At 36.2% G+C, this 15,115-nt stretch overlaps 1 protein-coding gene across 8 annotated transcripts in view; it reads left to right on the top strand.

Moving 5' to 3' along the window:
- LOC136857002 (adenosine 5'-monophosphoramidase HINT1) overlaps nucleotides 1-15,115 on the top strand; it is a 72,599-nt gene that overhangs the window by 16,066 nt on the left and 41,418 nt on the right. For 4 of the 8 annotated variants that reach the window (XM_067135330.2, XM_067135329.2, XM_067135333.2 and 1 more), the window contains 2 exons: nucleotides 12,441-12,692; nucleotides 13,169-13,238. In XM_067135330.2, the coding sequence (XP_066991431.1) occupies nucleotides 12,441-12,692; nucleotides 13,169-13,238 (322 nt within the window). Of the gene's footprint in view, nucleotides 1-10,511; nucleotides 10,560-12,440; nucleotides 12,693-13,168; nucleotides 13,239-15,115 lie in introns of those variants that run through there. The other 4 variants (XM_067135331.2, XM_067135334.2, XM_067135336.2 and 1 more) reach the window with 2 other exon arrangements.

The following is a 15,115-nucleotide window of genomic DNA, read 5'->3' on the forward strand; positions in this document are numbered from 1 at the left end:
GCTGTATGAGAAGTATTGGGAGAAAGGTAAAACACTTATAACTGCTTTTCTGGACATTGAGAAAGCATATGACCATGTACCACACAGGCATATATGGGAATGTTTGAGACATAAGAAAGTGCTCGATGACATCATAGACGAGAACAACGATTATATGATGAAACCAAGTGTTGTATCCAGCTCCAGAATAGAAGGACAGTTTGCTTCCAAACGAAGAGTGGAGTCCAGCAAGGAAGTTGTCTTTCACTACTTCTCTTCATAATCATAATGGATGAAATGAAATGCCATATGGCTTTTAGTGCTAAGAGTGTCCAAGGACAAGTTCGGCTCGCCAGGTGCAGGTCTTTTTGATTTGACTCTTGTAGGCGACCTGCACATCGTGATGAGGATGAAATGATGATGAAGACGACACATACACCCAGCCCCCGTGCCAGTGAAATTAACCAATGATGGTTAAAATTCCTGACCCTGCCGGGAATCGAACCTGGGACCCCTGTGACCAAAGGCCAGCACGCTAACCATTTAGCCATGGAGCCATTTCATGGATGAAGTTTTAAAAGTGGTTAAAAGAAAGGATCCAACAACTAATGCTCTGTTTTTTGCTGATGATGTAATGGTATGGGGTGAGACAGAAGCAGATGTACAAACTAGACTAGATATCTGGTATGAAGATTTTACATCCATAGGTCTCAAAATCAGCAAAACGAAGACAGTTGGCTTGGTGATGAGCAGAAACTCTTCAACTGTTCATCTAAGAATGAGAGATGAGGAGATGGATATTGTAGACAACTTCCAGTATTTAGGTAGTGTTCTGTCATCAGACAATACCATACATCAAGAGATTAGCACCAGAATACAGAAAGCTTCCAAATTCTGCCACGGTGTATGTCAAATACTTTGGGGATTAAACATTTCCGTTAGTTTCCAAGATCAGCTTGAATCAAGTAATCCTGGTGAGGGTCCCATACACTGGAACCATACTCTAGTTGGGGTCTTACCAGAGATTTATATGCCCTCTCGTTTACATCCTTACTATAACCCCTAAACACCCTCATAACCATGTGCAGAGATCTGTACCCTTTATTTACAATTCTATTTATGTGATTACCGCATTGAAGATCTATATTAACACCTAGATACTTACAATGATCCCTAAAAGGAACTTTCACCCCATCAATGCAGTAATTAAAACTGAGAGGACTTTTTCTATTTGTGAAACTCACAACCTGACTTTTAACCCCGTTTATCAACATACCATTGCCTGCTGTCCATCTGACAACATTATCGAGGTCAAGTTGCAGTTGCTCACAATCTTGTAACTTATTTATTACTCTATACAGAATAACACCGCAAAGAGCCTTACCTCTGAATCCACTTGTTTACTCATATCATTTATATATATATAAGGAAATATAAAGGTCCAATAATACTGTCTTGAGGAATTTCCCTCTTCATTATTACAGGGTAAGATAAAGCTTTGCCTACTCTAATTCTCTGAGATCTATTTTCCAGAAATATAGCAACCCATTCAGTCACTCTTTTGTCTAGTCCAATTGCACTCATTTTTGCCAGTCGTCTCTTATTATCTACCCTATCAAATGCTTTAGACAGGTCAATCACGATACAGTCCATTTGACCTCCTGAATCCAAGATGTCTGCTATATCTTGCTGGAATCGTACAAGTTGAGCTTCAGTGGAATAACCTTTCCTAAAACCGAACTGTCTTCTATCGAACCACCGGGTGAGTTGGCCGTGTCGGCAGCCCTGAAGATGGTTTTCCTTGGTCTCCCATTTTCACACCAGGCAAATGCTGGGGCTGTACCTTAATTAAGGCCACAGCCGCTTCCTTCCCTATCCCATCGTCGCCGTAAGACCTATCTGTGTCGGTGCAACGTAAAGCCACTAGCCTTCTATCGAACCAGTTATAGAGATGGTTAGCAAGATCATTAACAATGTGAAAATAAAACTGACCACAAACCTCATTCCAGATAAAAATAAGAAATCCAAATTTGCAACTTACACATTCACTAACCCAGCCATATACCACGTTACTAATACCATCAAAAAACGAGTTGTTAATATTGCCTTCAAAACCCAAAACACGAGCCAAAATATTTTTTTCAGTCATAATAATGTTAATATAAATAGCAATCAGTATCAAGGATCAGGAATCTATAGGCTTGCGTGTACAGGGTGCAGTTATTCATATGTTGGCCAAACTGGCAGAAGCTTTCTTGTAAGATATCTTGAACATGTCAGTGCAGCGAAACAAAAAACATTCTGCAACCAGTGCACACATGCAAGAATCTGGACACAGTTTTACAACTACTGAAAGGGATTTAAGAATTTTAAGAAGGGTAGAAAAGGGAAGAGTAATGACGGAATTGGAAAATGTATATATTCACTTAGATCAGCAATACAATAAGAATAAGAGCCTAAATGATGTAATTGAAATAAAGAAACCCCTGTTAGAACAATTACTGAAATTAATACAAATACTAAAGTCTGATATAAATTCTATAATGATTTTAATCCAACGAAAGTTAGTAACTCATTGATGCAAACAAACTCAACTCCTCCCCTTACTACCCCTAGGCAGTCCCCTCCACTATCTACATTAGCTATCAATGCACTGCCTACCTTCGCTTTCCCTTCCCACTTACTGCCAAAACACAAGCTCGCTCACACTCACTCGTATAATATAAGGAGATATAGATGTTGACTCCCATAGGAAAATTTGTAATGTCCAATAATGGACCATTATATTGGTATAATATAAGGAGCACTAACGGAGCAACAAGCAGTTATCATGAAGTTGTAACACTAGACAATTACGCAGCAGCTGGAAGGGTAAGTGATAATTCTCTCACTAAGAAGTTTATACAGACTTATAGTTGAAGTCTTATACATATTTTTTATTTTCAGATATATCAACAAGCTCAATTTGAAACCTGCGGTGTTCGTTCAAATTCCACTTCACATTGAACATTTTCATTTTACTAACAAGTTCATTTAAAAATAACAAGACTGATGTAATGACAAACATTTGGATTGTTAGCCAATATATGAGGCGTATAGTTTCAAACACGACCAAGTCTATCTTTTGCATGTTCTGATGTTTTGACTTCCATGGATTCCTCTTTACAAGATGAATACAACGAGAACTAAAGTGGGTTTCAAATCCGTCCAGATCACATTTAAAATTACAGCAAAGAATGACATTTCATGTCAAAGTCGGCCAAATCCCTGTTAACCCGCACGAGCCAATAACCCTGCGCTATCCAGTCACGTGGTGTGTTCCAGTAAAATGGTTGACTGAAGTTTGTTCGAGTCACATGTGCTGGTTTTGTTTGCGTGTATTTTTATAAACATAATTAATTGGTCTTTTTTAATAGTATTCATATTTGCTGTGCAATAAAATGGAGGAAATAAATAAACGCCATTCCAGAAAGCAGCAACATGATCCTTCCACCTGAAAGCACACAAGGGAAAACAGCTGAGATGAGTACAATCAACAACGTGTTGTTAGTGGTGATTCAGTCAAGGCTCGATGATGTGTTTCGAAGGCACGATGGTATTGAATAGGTATAATATGAAGAATATACATTGAAGTAACTATATGAATCCACATATTTGCAAAATATACACTATTTAAATGTAAATTAGCCTCTACATTGGTTACAATGTTGGGTAATTTTACACAAACATAATGTTTAAAATAATAATCTTTAAAGATTTTTCACTAAATCTTATATCATTTTTAATCATAATTGTTCCAAATAAAGTCAAGATGAACACAGTTGGAAAATAGGCCTAATCTCGATTTCTTTTTTCCTTATGTATTCCGCAATGACGTTACCACAGTACCTAACCTGTAATCACAGAGGAACAAAAAAGTGTAGGCTACTGAAAATGAAAGATATAAAAGACTTTCATAGTGCATACTATGCACACCCCATTAAAGCTAAACAAGGTGGTTTTATTCTAAGGTACTGTCGCATAAGCATACCCAATAGACGGCGAAGCAGAAATAATGCATATTAGGCCAAATTTTCTAATCTAATTTTCAAAGATGGCCCTCGTAGGTAAGTTTCAAAATTGGTAAGTCCCATAGTTAGTTTCAAACATGGTCAAGTCCAAATTTTAAATACATTTTTCAATTCATGTAATATACTTAGACTGTAAAAATTGTATGGTAATGAATTAGAAGCCTATGTTAAGCAGCATAAAGAATAAGGTGTCTGAATATATATGAATTAATATCCTAAAAGAGTTTTTTGCTTCTCCTGAACAAAAAAAAAAAAAAAAAAAAAAAAAAAAAAAAAAAAAAAAACCCAGCTCAACGGACTTGGCCATGTTTGAAACTATACGCCTCATATATTGTACTAGTGTTACTCCAGTAATATTGGGAATACGACAACGGTTTATAATACAGGCTATTATTAGCTTCATAAAATAAATATATAATGAATGCTCAAGGACAATTATACAATTCAAGAATATTGAATTAGTACAATCAGCCAGATCTCATATAAATGTTTCAAATAGATGGTTAATAGATGAGTTTTGTGTATAAGTATTTAAAAGACAATGTTAATGCCAAGATTTTGGACAATTGTGTTTATGTTTAAGACATAACTTTTTATTGTCATATGATTAGTAAAATAATGTAAGATTTGCCACTCATGCTTGTAAAGTATATTTTAGTTCAATAGAATATGTTCAATGATCTTATTAAACCTTCAGTAAATATTAATTGGCTGATGATGCTCACTAAAAGGAGCGAAACATGTACCATGTTAACAATTTAATAAGGATATAATTCCACATTAGCTTATGATGTATTGAATAGGTGGTCTTGCATCACATGTAGATCTTCAATACGGACGTGAAATGAAATTTTAACTTGCAATAAGTGGTATATTCCGAGCTGTCAGCGGAGAGATGGCGTAGAATGACATTAGTAGACGAATAAGTTTGTGTGGTGTCTTTAAATGTAGGAAAGATCACAAAATGAAGTTAAAGCTGGAATTCAAGAGGACAAATTGGGGCAAATATTCGTTTATAGGAAGGGGAGTTAGGGATTGGAATAGCTTACCAAGTGAGATATTCAATAAATTTCCAATTTCTTTTGAAATCATTTAAGAAAAGGGTAGGAAAACAAAGATAGGGAATCTGCCACCTGGGTGACTGCCCGAAATGCAGATCAGTAGATTGATTGAAGTCTCTAGTAAGACCCCAACTAGAGTATGGTTCCAGTGTATGGGACCCTCACTAGGATTACTTGATTCAAGAACTGGAAAAAATCCAAAGAAAAGCAGCTTGATTTGTTCTGGGTGATTTCCGACAAAAGAGTAGCATTGTTGCAAAGTTTGGGCTGGGAAGACTTGGGATAAAGAGATGAGCTGCTCGACTAAGTGGTTTGTTTGTAGGATGCTAATTAATTTATTATTTAACCACCTATTCAATATGTTATAGTCTTATACAATTAGGATTTGATCCTTATTACCTTATGAAATGTGAGACATGTTTTGCCTTTCATAGAAAGCATCTTCAGTTATTGTACCTCCTCAAGGCACCTGATTTATAATTAAAATATAATTATTAAGATTTAATATTAACATACTTAAAATAGGAACAGTCTAAAGGAAAATAGAATAACAGTTTTTGGTATTATTGTGAATAACAACAATATCAGCTGTTGGCTGTTGATTAATAGTTGTGACAAAGGTACATAGTACAGTGCTTGGTAGCAGTGGTCTGTTGGCTCGTGATATATCACCTGTTGTTTTCTTTTTTTCAATTCTACAACGTTATTTCCGAATAAGGTCTAAATGAACTATTCTCATATCGCTGGAATGTATTTCCTAACATTCTGAAAAATGTAATATTAAAAACTCAAAATAGACCACTGCTACTAAGCCCTGTACTACGTACCCTTGACACAACTATTTATCAACAGCTAACGGCGGTTATTGTTGTTATTCACAATAGTACCAAAAATTGTTTATCAATATTTCTTTCCAACTGTTCCTATTTTAAGTTTGTAAACAAGTTAAGATACTTGTGATATTTGCCTTGTAAAATTAATTGATTTAACGTTTGGGGTAGTCCATAGCAAAGAAATCAAATGTTAAAGTAAAACAGCAACTTGATTGGAGTATCTTCCCACGAACCTACTACGCTGGCGTAGCAGGGGGAGAGGCGATACTCCCATGTGGCACGTCCCAAGTGACGGATAGGGGGGTCCTAACCAGCTTGCCGGCGGACTTGAGGGAAATAAAATACCTCTTGCGGACCAAACACACAACCCCCTGTGGGTGGGGGACTCAGACAAGGACTACACCCACGGTATCCCCTGCCTGTCGTAAGTGGCGACTAAAAGGGGCGACCAAAGGATGATTGTTTTAGAACCATGAAACTATTTGTGATTAGTACCACCACGCGGGGAACACCATGGGTCGCTTTTACTTGCGCGTAGTACCACTATGTTCGGTACCAAATAGGTTTGTGATAAGTAGGAAAAGAGTACGTCGCCAGATTTTATAGTACCTGTGATTGGTAGCACTATATGAGCGATACCATGGGACGAGCGACACCATGGTTCTGGCTTGTATATGATTAGTACCCACTATATGAGGAACACCAAGAGATGGCGCGAGTCCCTGTTGTTAGTACATTTACGTGATGAACACCATAGGCTTGCGTTGCCTGTAAATGGCGCCGCAATGTGCGAAACACCATAGGTCTGTATTACATGTGCGAATTTCATTACCTGTGAGTAGTACCATAATGTGTGGAATACCGCGAGTCTACGCTAGTTTTGATTAGTACCGCAGCATGACAAATAACATGATTCTACTTTCCTAATGATATGTACCATTATGAGGGGCCGATGACTTGGATTTTGGACCCCTTTGGACTAAAAGCATCATAGATTCAGTATTATGCTATAATAAGCTATAGTATGCTTGGTCAGTAATACTATTATTTCACGTCAGTTTCTGTGAATGCGAGACATTGCGTGTCATATTCACTGATTGTTTTAAATTCATATCCATCCATTCATTCTCCATCCTAACATTTTGAATTCTGGTCAGTGGAAGATTTTGGACTTTTAATTTGTCGTTCCATTTCATCTCATTAGGGGCCGATGACCTAGATGTTAGGCTCCTTTAAACAACAAGCATCATCATCATCAGCATCGGAGTATCTTGACTTAAAATAAGCCTTCATTAATCTTGTTAGTGAAGTGAAGTTGTAAGTACCACAGCATGATGGTGTTGGTGCGTGCTGGATGCTAGCATATTGGTCAAAAGGGGCATCTAATTTGTGAAAGATGGTGTGAATGCCAAGCATGTGTAGACTGTCTGTAATTGAGAAAATTTATTATTAAACGGATTGTTCAAATGAAATGAGCTAAGCAGTAAAGATGAGTAAATGTTAATATTACTTACTCCACAGGCCGCTAACATGTTATTTATTCAAGTTGAGTGTTGTCGGACTAATGAAGATCGCTCGGTTCCTACTTCTTGTATTGTATCCATGAGGTTGTAGTGGAGGGGGAAGCACTTGGGAAGGAGGAGCTATGGGCTTGCTGTCTACACAGAGGAGAGTTGACAGAAATGGGGGAGGTAGAGGGGAGGGCGTGCCTCTCGACGTGTCGGAAGTGTTAGCTGACATGGTATTAAAGATTTAAAAAAGTTATTGTCTTGAAAATTCATTTTTTTGAAGTAGAATAGGAATTTGATCATAAAGGTGGCTTTTTATATCTATTATATCATTCAAGTTTTTGTCTTTATTAAAGTGTTAGTCCAAGAAGATGTATAGATTTTCAAATTGGGTCATTAGTCTGCCTTTCTCAATTCTTTTTATGATTTTCAAATCCTGTTCTATTGTGGTGAAATGGTGACCAGTATCCCTCATGTGGATACTCATCACAGAAAATTTATTATGTTTTTGAACGTTAAAAGTGTTCTCAAATATATCTAGTTTGGAACCTATGTCCAGTTTGACCAATATACAAAAAATTACATTCTGAACAATTGAGTCTATAAATTCCTGAGCCTGTGTAGCGGTTATTATTTACGTTGACAGTGTTTTGATCAAAATTTTTTTGTTCGTGTTCCACGTTTTGAAAGCGATATTGACTTTGTGTCTTTTTAGGGGGTTAGCTATCTGATGGAGATTTGGATTAGTATACGTAAAAGTTGCGAACTTTGGTTTATTTGGTTTTATTGGGGAAAGTTGTGTTGTTAGTTTTAGTTTTACTTTGTTAATAATTTTATTAATCGTGCCGGTGTTGAAGCCGTTGAATTTGGCTATTTCTTTTATATAATCTAGTGCTTTTTTCAAATTATTTGCTGAAAGGGGAATTTTTAAAGCTCTATATATTAAACTGTAGTATGAAGCTTGTTTATGGGAGTTGGGGTGTAATGAATTATTATTTAGCCTATTGTTAGCAGAGTGAAGGAAGGTTTTTTGTAGATCTAAAAGTCAAATTTATTATCCATTCGTGTGATACTGATGTCTAAAAATTAATCGAGCTGTTATTCTCAACTTCCTATGTGAATTTTATATTATTATCCAAAGTGTTTAAAAATGTGAGGATGTTATTGCTGCCATTGCATTGTTTGTCAATTATTGCTAATGTGTCGTCGACATAACGGAGCCATAGATGAAGCCCATTAATGTTTTTAATTATTTTTTTGTGTTCCAAATTGTCCATATAGATGTCTGCTAATATTCCTGAAATAAGGACACCCATTGGTAAACTTTCTTGGTGGTAAATTTTGTTGTTAAATGTGAAATAATTATTGTTTAATACGAAAGTTAATAATTTAACAAATTCTTGAATTTCAATTTTGCTTAGTCCACTGTGTTTAGAAATGTTGCATTTTGTGATGTTGATGGTTTCAGTAACTGGAATGTTCGGATACATGTTAGTGATATCAAAATATGGTTGAGTAACAGAGTAAATTTATTTAAAGTTTTGCCAGTAAGTTTTTTAATGAGGTTTTTGTTGTTGAATTTGAAATGTTTCTTCAGTTTTATGACATTATTTCCGAATAAGGTCTAAATTAACCATTCTCATATCGCTGGAATGTATTTCCTAACATTCTGAAAAATGTAATATAAAAAACTCAAAATAGACCACTGCTACTAAGCCCTGTACTATGTACCCTTGACACAACTATTTATCAACAGCTAATGGCTGTTATTGTTGTTACAATAGTACCAAAAATTGTTTATTTAATCTTTCTTTTCGACTGCTCCTATTTTAAGTTTATAAACAAGTTAAGATACTTCAATCAAGTTGTCCGTTTATGTCAAATATTAGATCATCAGTTACTTATTGCAATCCAAAATCTCAAACCAAAGACTTCAACCAGATAGTTTTTCAATTTTTATGACTTTACTTCTGAATAATGCCTCAGTTAACATTCTCATATTGCTGGAATGTTTTTCCAAACATTCCAAAAAATTGTAATATTAAAAAATTCAAAACAGACCACTGCTTCTAAGCCCTGTACTATGTACCCTTGAAACAACTATTTATCAACAGCCAACGGAGAGATGGACAGCAGGAAATGGTATGATGATAAACGGGGTTAAAAGTTAGGTTGTGAGTTTCACAAATAGGAAAAGTCCTCTCAGTTTTAATTACTGCATTGATGGGGTGAAAGTTCGTTTGGGGATCATTGTATCTAGGTATTAATATAAGGAAAGATCTTCATTGGGGTAGTCACATAAATGTGATTGTAAATAAAGGGTACAGATCTCTGCACAGGGTGTTTAGGGGTTGTAGTAAGGATGTAAAGGAGAAGGCATATAAGTCTCGGGTAACACCCCAACTAGAGTATTGTCCAGTACATGGGACCCTCACCAGGATTACTTGATTCAAGAACTGGAAAAAATCCAAAGAAAAGCAGCTCGATTTGTTCTGGGTGATTTCCGACAACAAAAGAGTAGCGTTACAAAAATGTTGCAAAGTTTGGGCTGGGAAGAACTGGGAGAAAGAAGACGAACTGCTCGACTATGTGGTATGTTCTAAGCTGTCAGCGGAGAGATGGCATGGAATGACATTAGTAGAAGAATAAGTTTGAGTGGTGTCTTTAAAAGAAAGAAAGATCACAATATGAAGATAAAGTTGGAATTCAAGAGGACAATTATTTATTTATAGGAAGGGGAGTTAGGGATTAGAATAACTTACCAAGGGAGATGTTCAATAAATTTCCAATTTCTTTGAAATCATTTAAGAAAAGTCTAGGAAAACAACAGATAGGGAATCTGCCACCTGGGCGACTGCCCTAAATGCAGATCAGGATTGATTGATTGATTGATTGATTGATTGATAGATAGATAGATAGATAGATAGATATTGTTATTCACAATAATACCGAAAATTATTTCATTTTCCTTTAGACTGCTCCTATTTTAAGTATGCTAAAATTAAATCTTAATAATTATATTTTAATTATAAATCAGGTGCCTGATTTAACCTTGAGGAGGTACAATGACTGAAGATGCCTTCTATGAAAGGCAAAACATGTAATAAGGTAATAAGGATCAAATTCTAATTGTATAAGACTATAATGTATTGAATAGGTGGTTAAATAATAAATTGATTAGCATCCTACAAATATAGTAATCTTCAATACAGAACCATAATGATATTTATTAAGTGGTATGTTCCAAGCTGTCAGTGGAGAGATGGCGTGGAATGACATTAGTAGATGAATAAGTTTGAGTGGTGTCTTTAAAAGTAGGAAAGATCACAATATGAAGATAAAGTTGGAATTAAAGAGGACAAATCGTTGCAAATATTCATTTAAAAGGAGGGGGGGTTAAGGATTGGAATAACTTACCAAAGGAGATATTCAATAAATTTCCAATTTCTTTGCAATCATGTAAGAAAAGTCTAGGAAAATAAGAGATAGGGAATCATTGGAGAGATGCCGTGGAATAACATTAGTAAGCGAATATGCTGGAGTGGAGTTTTTAAAAGTAGGAAATAATAATAATAATAATAATGTTATTGTTTTTACATCCCACTAACTACTTTTGACAGTTTTTGGAGACACCAAGATTTTGTTCCACAGGAGTTCTTTTACGTGCCAGTAAATCTACTGACACGAGGCTAACGTATTTGAGAACCTTGAAATACCACGGGACTGAGCCAGGATTGAACCTGCCGAGTTGGGGTCAGAAGGCCAGCGCCTCAACCGTCTGAGGCGCTCAGCCTGGCAAAAGTAGAAAAGATCATAATAGGAAGATAAAGTTGGAATTCAAGAGGACAAATCGGGGCAAATATTAATTTATATTGTAGAAATAAGGGATTGGTGTAAATTATCAAGGAAAATGTTTGATAAATTTCCAAGTTCTTTGAAAACGTTTAAGAAAAAGCTAGGTGAACAATTGATAGGGAATCTGCCACCTTGTTGACAGCCCTTAATGCAGATCATTCATGAGTGATTAATTCCCTGCTGCTTGACCAAGCGTTCCCATTACTTTTTCCTGGACTCTACAATGCTTTGTTTTGCTTTATTTGTTTCATCTCCATATGATTCCCTATTTACATCGGTTCTTATTTGGAGCCATTTTTCACTTGCTTTCTTTTTTTGTTTTCAAGCTTCATTATTTTGCCAATATGTTCACTTTTCTCATGTATGCAGACATTTTTTCCTAGTCATTCTTTTGCTGTTTCAACTACAGCATCCCTGTATGTCACCCATTCAATTTCTGTAGCCTGGACCTTTTGACTGTCTATCCTTTGGAACTTTTCGCTTATCGAATTCATGTAATTCCTAATTCTGGATATGTTCTTATCTGTCTGCGGATAGATTTCATTTACTCTATCCTAGGCCTAGTGATACTTAATTCACTGCAGACCAGATAGTGGTCTCTATCATCAAAACATCCCTGGAATATCGTACATTTCTAAAAGAATTCCTCAGTTTAAAGTTGGTTATGAAATAGTCTTATTATCGGTCTGGTGCCCCAACTCTACCATTTTTTAAATGAATAGTCACTTTGCTGTGGTTCATATTCTGTGCAAAATGGGAGATGTGGTTAACAATTACAAGATTAACAGTCAGATGAAAATTCAAAGTTGCTTGCTTGCTTTGATTGATTCGTTTAAGTTTATGGTAACTTACATCAACATCTACATCAACCACACATTTGTGGAATACTTGCATGCTGGTCACTACCAATGCTCAAGATTAGGCACTGTTATACTGCATGTGCTTTGCATTGCTCTTAAAGTACCATGGACAGCTTTTGTAGTGTCATACTTGTCCATGTGCTACATATGTATTGTATTCACTTTTAGAAATATTTTAATGCACTATTTGAATTTGTGGGCAAATTTGCTTTGTTTTTGTAATGGATGTAGGAAGTGGATATATTGTAAACGATCACTTGTTTCATTTTGACAGCAGATTAATGAAAGACAGTACAGCAGTAATGAAGTCGAAAGGGCCAGGGCAAATGCTGACAAATCAGGACATGGTCAATCTACAACTATTTTTGATAAAATCATTAGAAAAGAAATACCAGCTGATATAATATTTGAAGATGAAAAATGCTTGGCCTTTAATGATGTTAATCCTCAAGCCCCTACACATTTTTTAGTAATTCCTAAAAAGAATATACCTATGCTGGATAAGGCAGAGGACTCGGATGAAGAGGTAATAGTTTCATTGCAAAGTTTTGAATGAAAATTCTGGACGTCGGAGATAAACTATCGTAAATGCAAAAACAATCATTTTGAGGATTTTTTCGTATGTAACTTGTTTTGGTTGTGTCATCTTATGATGCACTATTGTATGTTTTGTAGGAATGAAGATAAGCTATGTGATACTGTTGTATGTGCAAGGAGAACCCAGTGATAAACAATGATAAGTGATCGACTGATCGTACAATAATTCAACCTAATGCCATTCACCGCATTCCCTATCATATTAGCTCTTACCGTGGTCAGTCAGAACTGTCAATTCAATCTGTCTTAAAGGTAGCAAAATACTTGCCTCGGCAGCTTCTTTCTGCTCACCTGTAAAGTTAGTGAAATATCACTTACAATAGTTTACCTCTAATGTCCAGAATACCTGTCACAGTTTATTAATGGAGAGTGAAATACTACTTTTTTTTTTTTTTTTTTTTTCAGCTCTTGGGATATCTCCTACTTGTAGCAAAGAAGCTGGCAAAGGAGAAGTTAAAGAATGGATACAGAGTTGGTAAATATGAATAGGACTGCATTTTCTGCCTTTTATATTAATTATTAACACGTTCGTGGCCGCTTGGATATTGGCAACCATTACCGTGGTACCATGATACTTTTTTGTTTAAAGGGGTTTATTCCTGTCTCCTTATGCATTTTAGATTATTATTTTAATTATTTCAACATTATTTATGTGCGGCACTACCGATGAGTTTTTCGCCTTTGGTGCCGTTTGATGCAGCATGTGCGTCATGACTGGTAATGAAGTGGAATGAGGAAAGTACTGTTTTGTTCAATTGTAAAACTTCTTTACAACAGAAAAATAAGTTTTTGATCATTTCACACAAAAATACTGTGCAGTAGAATCTTATTATTGCTGTGTGAACAGTGTATACTTACATTACTCCATAAGCTGTACAATGTAACTAGTCAATACAGTGTGCTACTGTTGTCCCTATCAATTCTGTCACTGTCACTAGTGTTCAGGAGAGCTTCCAGACTATCATCATTAATTGCAAATCTCTTAACATTTCAGAAAGTATACCGACTTGTAATGGCTACAGAGATTGTAACTAACAATTGATCTGACGTCTGGATGGCGCATATGTTTAATAACACCTCAGCAATGCACAGATAAGAGGTCTGTTTGTTTACATACATATTGGAGGAAATACAAGCTTTAATAATTGGCATGGAGTGTGACGCACGTGTCATCGGCACTGAGTGAAAGTGAAGTCATGATGCATATGTGTCGTCACCGGCTGCGAACGTGTTAAGGAAGAAGCACTGTAGAGAAACATCCTCCAGATCTTTGTACTTACTGTCAGTGTTACAGGAGTTTTGAGTTATTGTTACACTATATTATCACCAAGTAGTAACCGACACTCTTTTGATGGGTGTTGCCAAAGTCAAATATCAGCTGTTACATAGAATTTGAGTACTTAATGGTGCATAGCAATTCAGAGGACAAATTGGGGTAAATATTCGTTTATAGGAAGGGGAGTTAGGGATTGGAATAACTTACCAAGGGAGATGTTCAATAAATTTCCAATTTCTTTGCAATCATTTAAGAAAAGGCTAGGAAAACAACAGATAGGGAATCTGCCACCTGGACGACTGCCCTAAATGCAGATTAGTAGCAATTGATTGATTGAATTCTGTTGCAAACTGTTGGATAGAAAGCAGAAGGCAGTGCCAGTTCACTCTGAGAGACTGCCGGTGGCTTCAAGTAGCCTACGCAGTGGCCTCGACGGTATGCACTAGCCTTGCGTCTTGGTGGGTGTGCTAAGTACCAACTGATGAGCCCAACTTAGCACACGGGGGCAAAACGCTGGCAACCAGGAATAAGTTAGCTGGAAAATTCATAATGTCCAATAACGGACTATTTATATTGGTATTATAAATTTACTCATTCGGGACAAATATTTCTGATTCCCTATGGGAATCAACATGTATATCATATGATGGCCAAGCAGGCATCAATTTTTAGCAAGTAGACAAAGTCTCTCATAGTGCGTTGGCACTGCCGGTGGCTTCAAGTAGCCTACGCAGTGGCCTCCACGGTATGCACTAGCCATGCGTCTTGGTGGGTATGCTAAGTACCAACTGATGAGCCCAACTTAACACTCGGGGGTGAATCGCTGAAACCAGGAATGAGTTAGCTGGAAATTTTATAATGTCCAATAACGGATGTCCAATAACGGACCATTTATATTGGTACATACCACTTAGAAGTAACTAATCTCATTTTGTTCTGTATTGAAGATACAATAAGTAAAACTCTTTCAAGATTAAAATTATTGTATCCACCTATTCAATACAAATATAGTTACTTGTAATTTGAGAAATTCTATTCGTATTGGTTATACCTTTCCTCTGCGTGGGTCTTAGAAA

The sequence above is a fragment of the Anabrus simplex genome, chromosome 1 (assembly GCF_040414725.1).
Source record: "Anabrus simplex isolate iqAnaSimp1 chromosome 1, ASM4041472v1, whole genome shotgun sequence".
Lineage (NCBI taxonomy): Eukaryota > Metazoa > Arthropoda > Insecta > Orthoptera > Tettigoniidae > Anabrus > Anabrus simplex.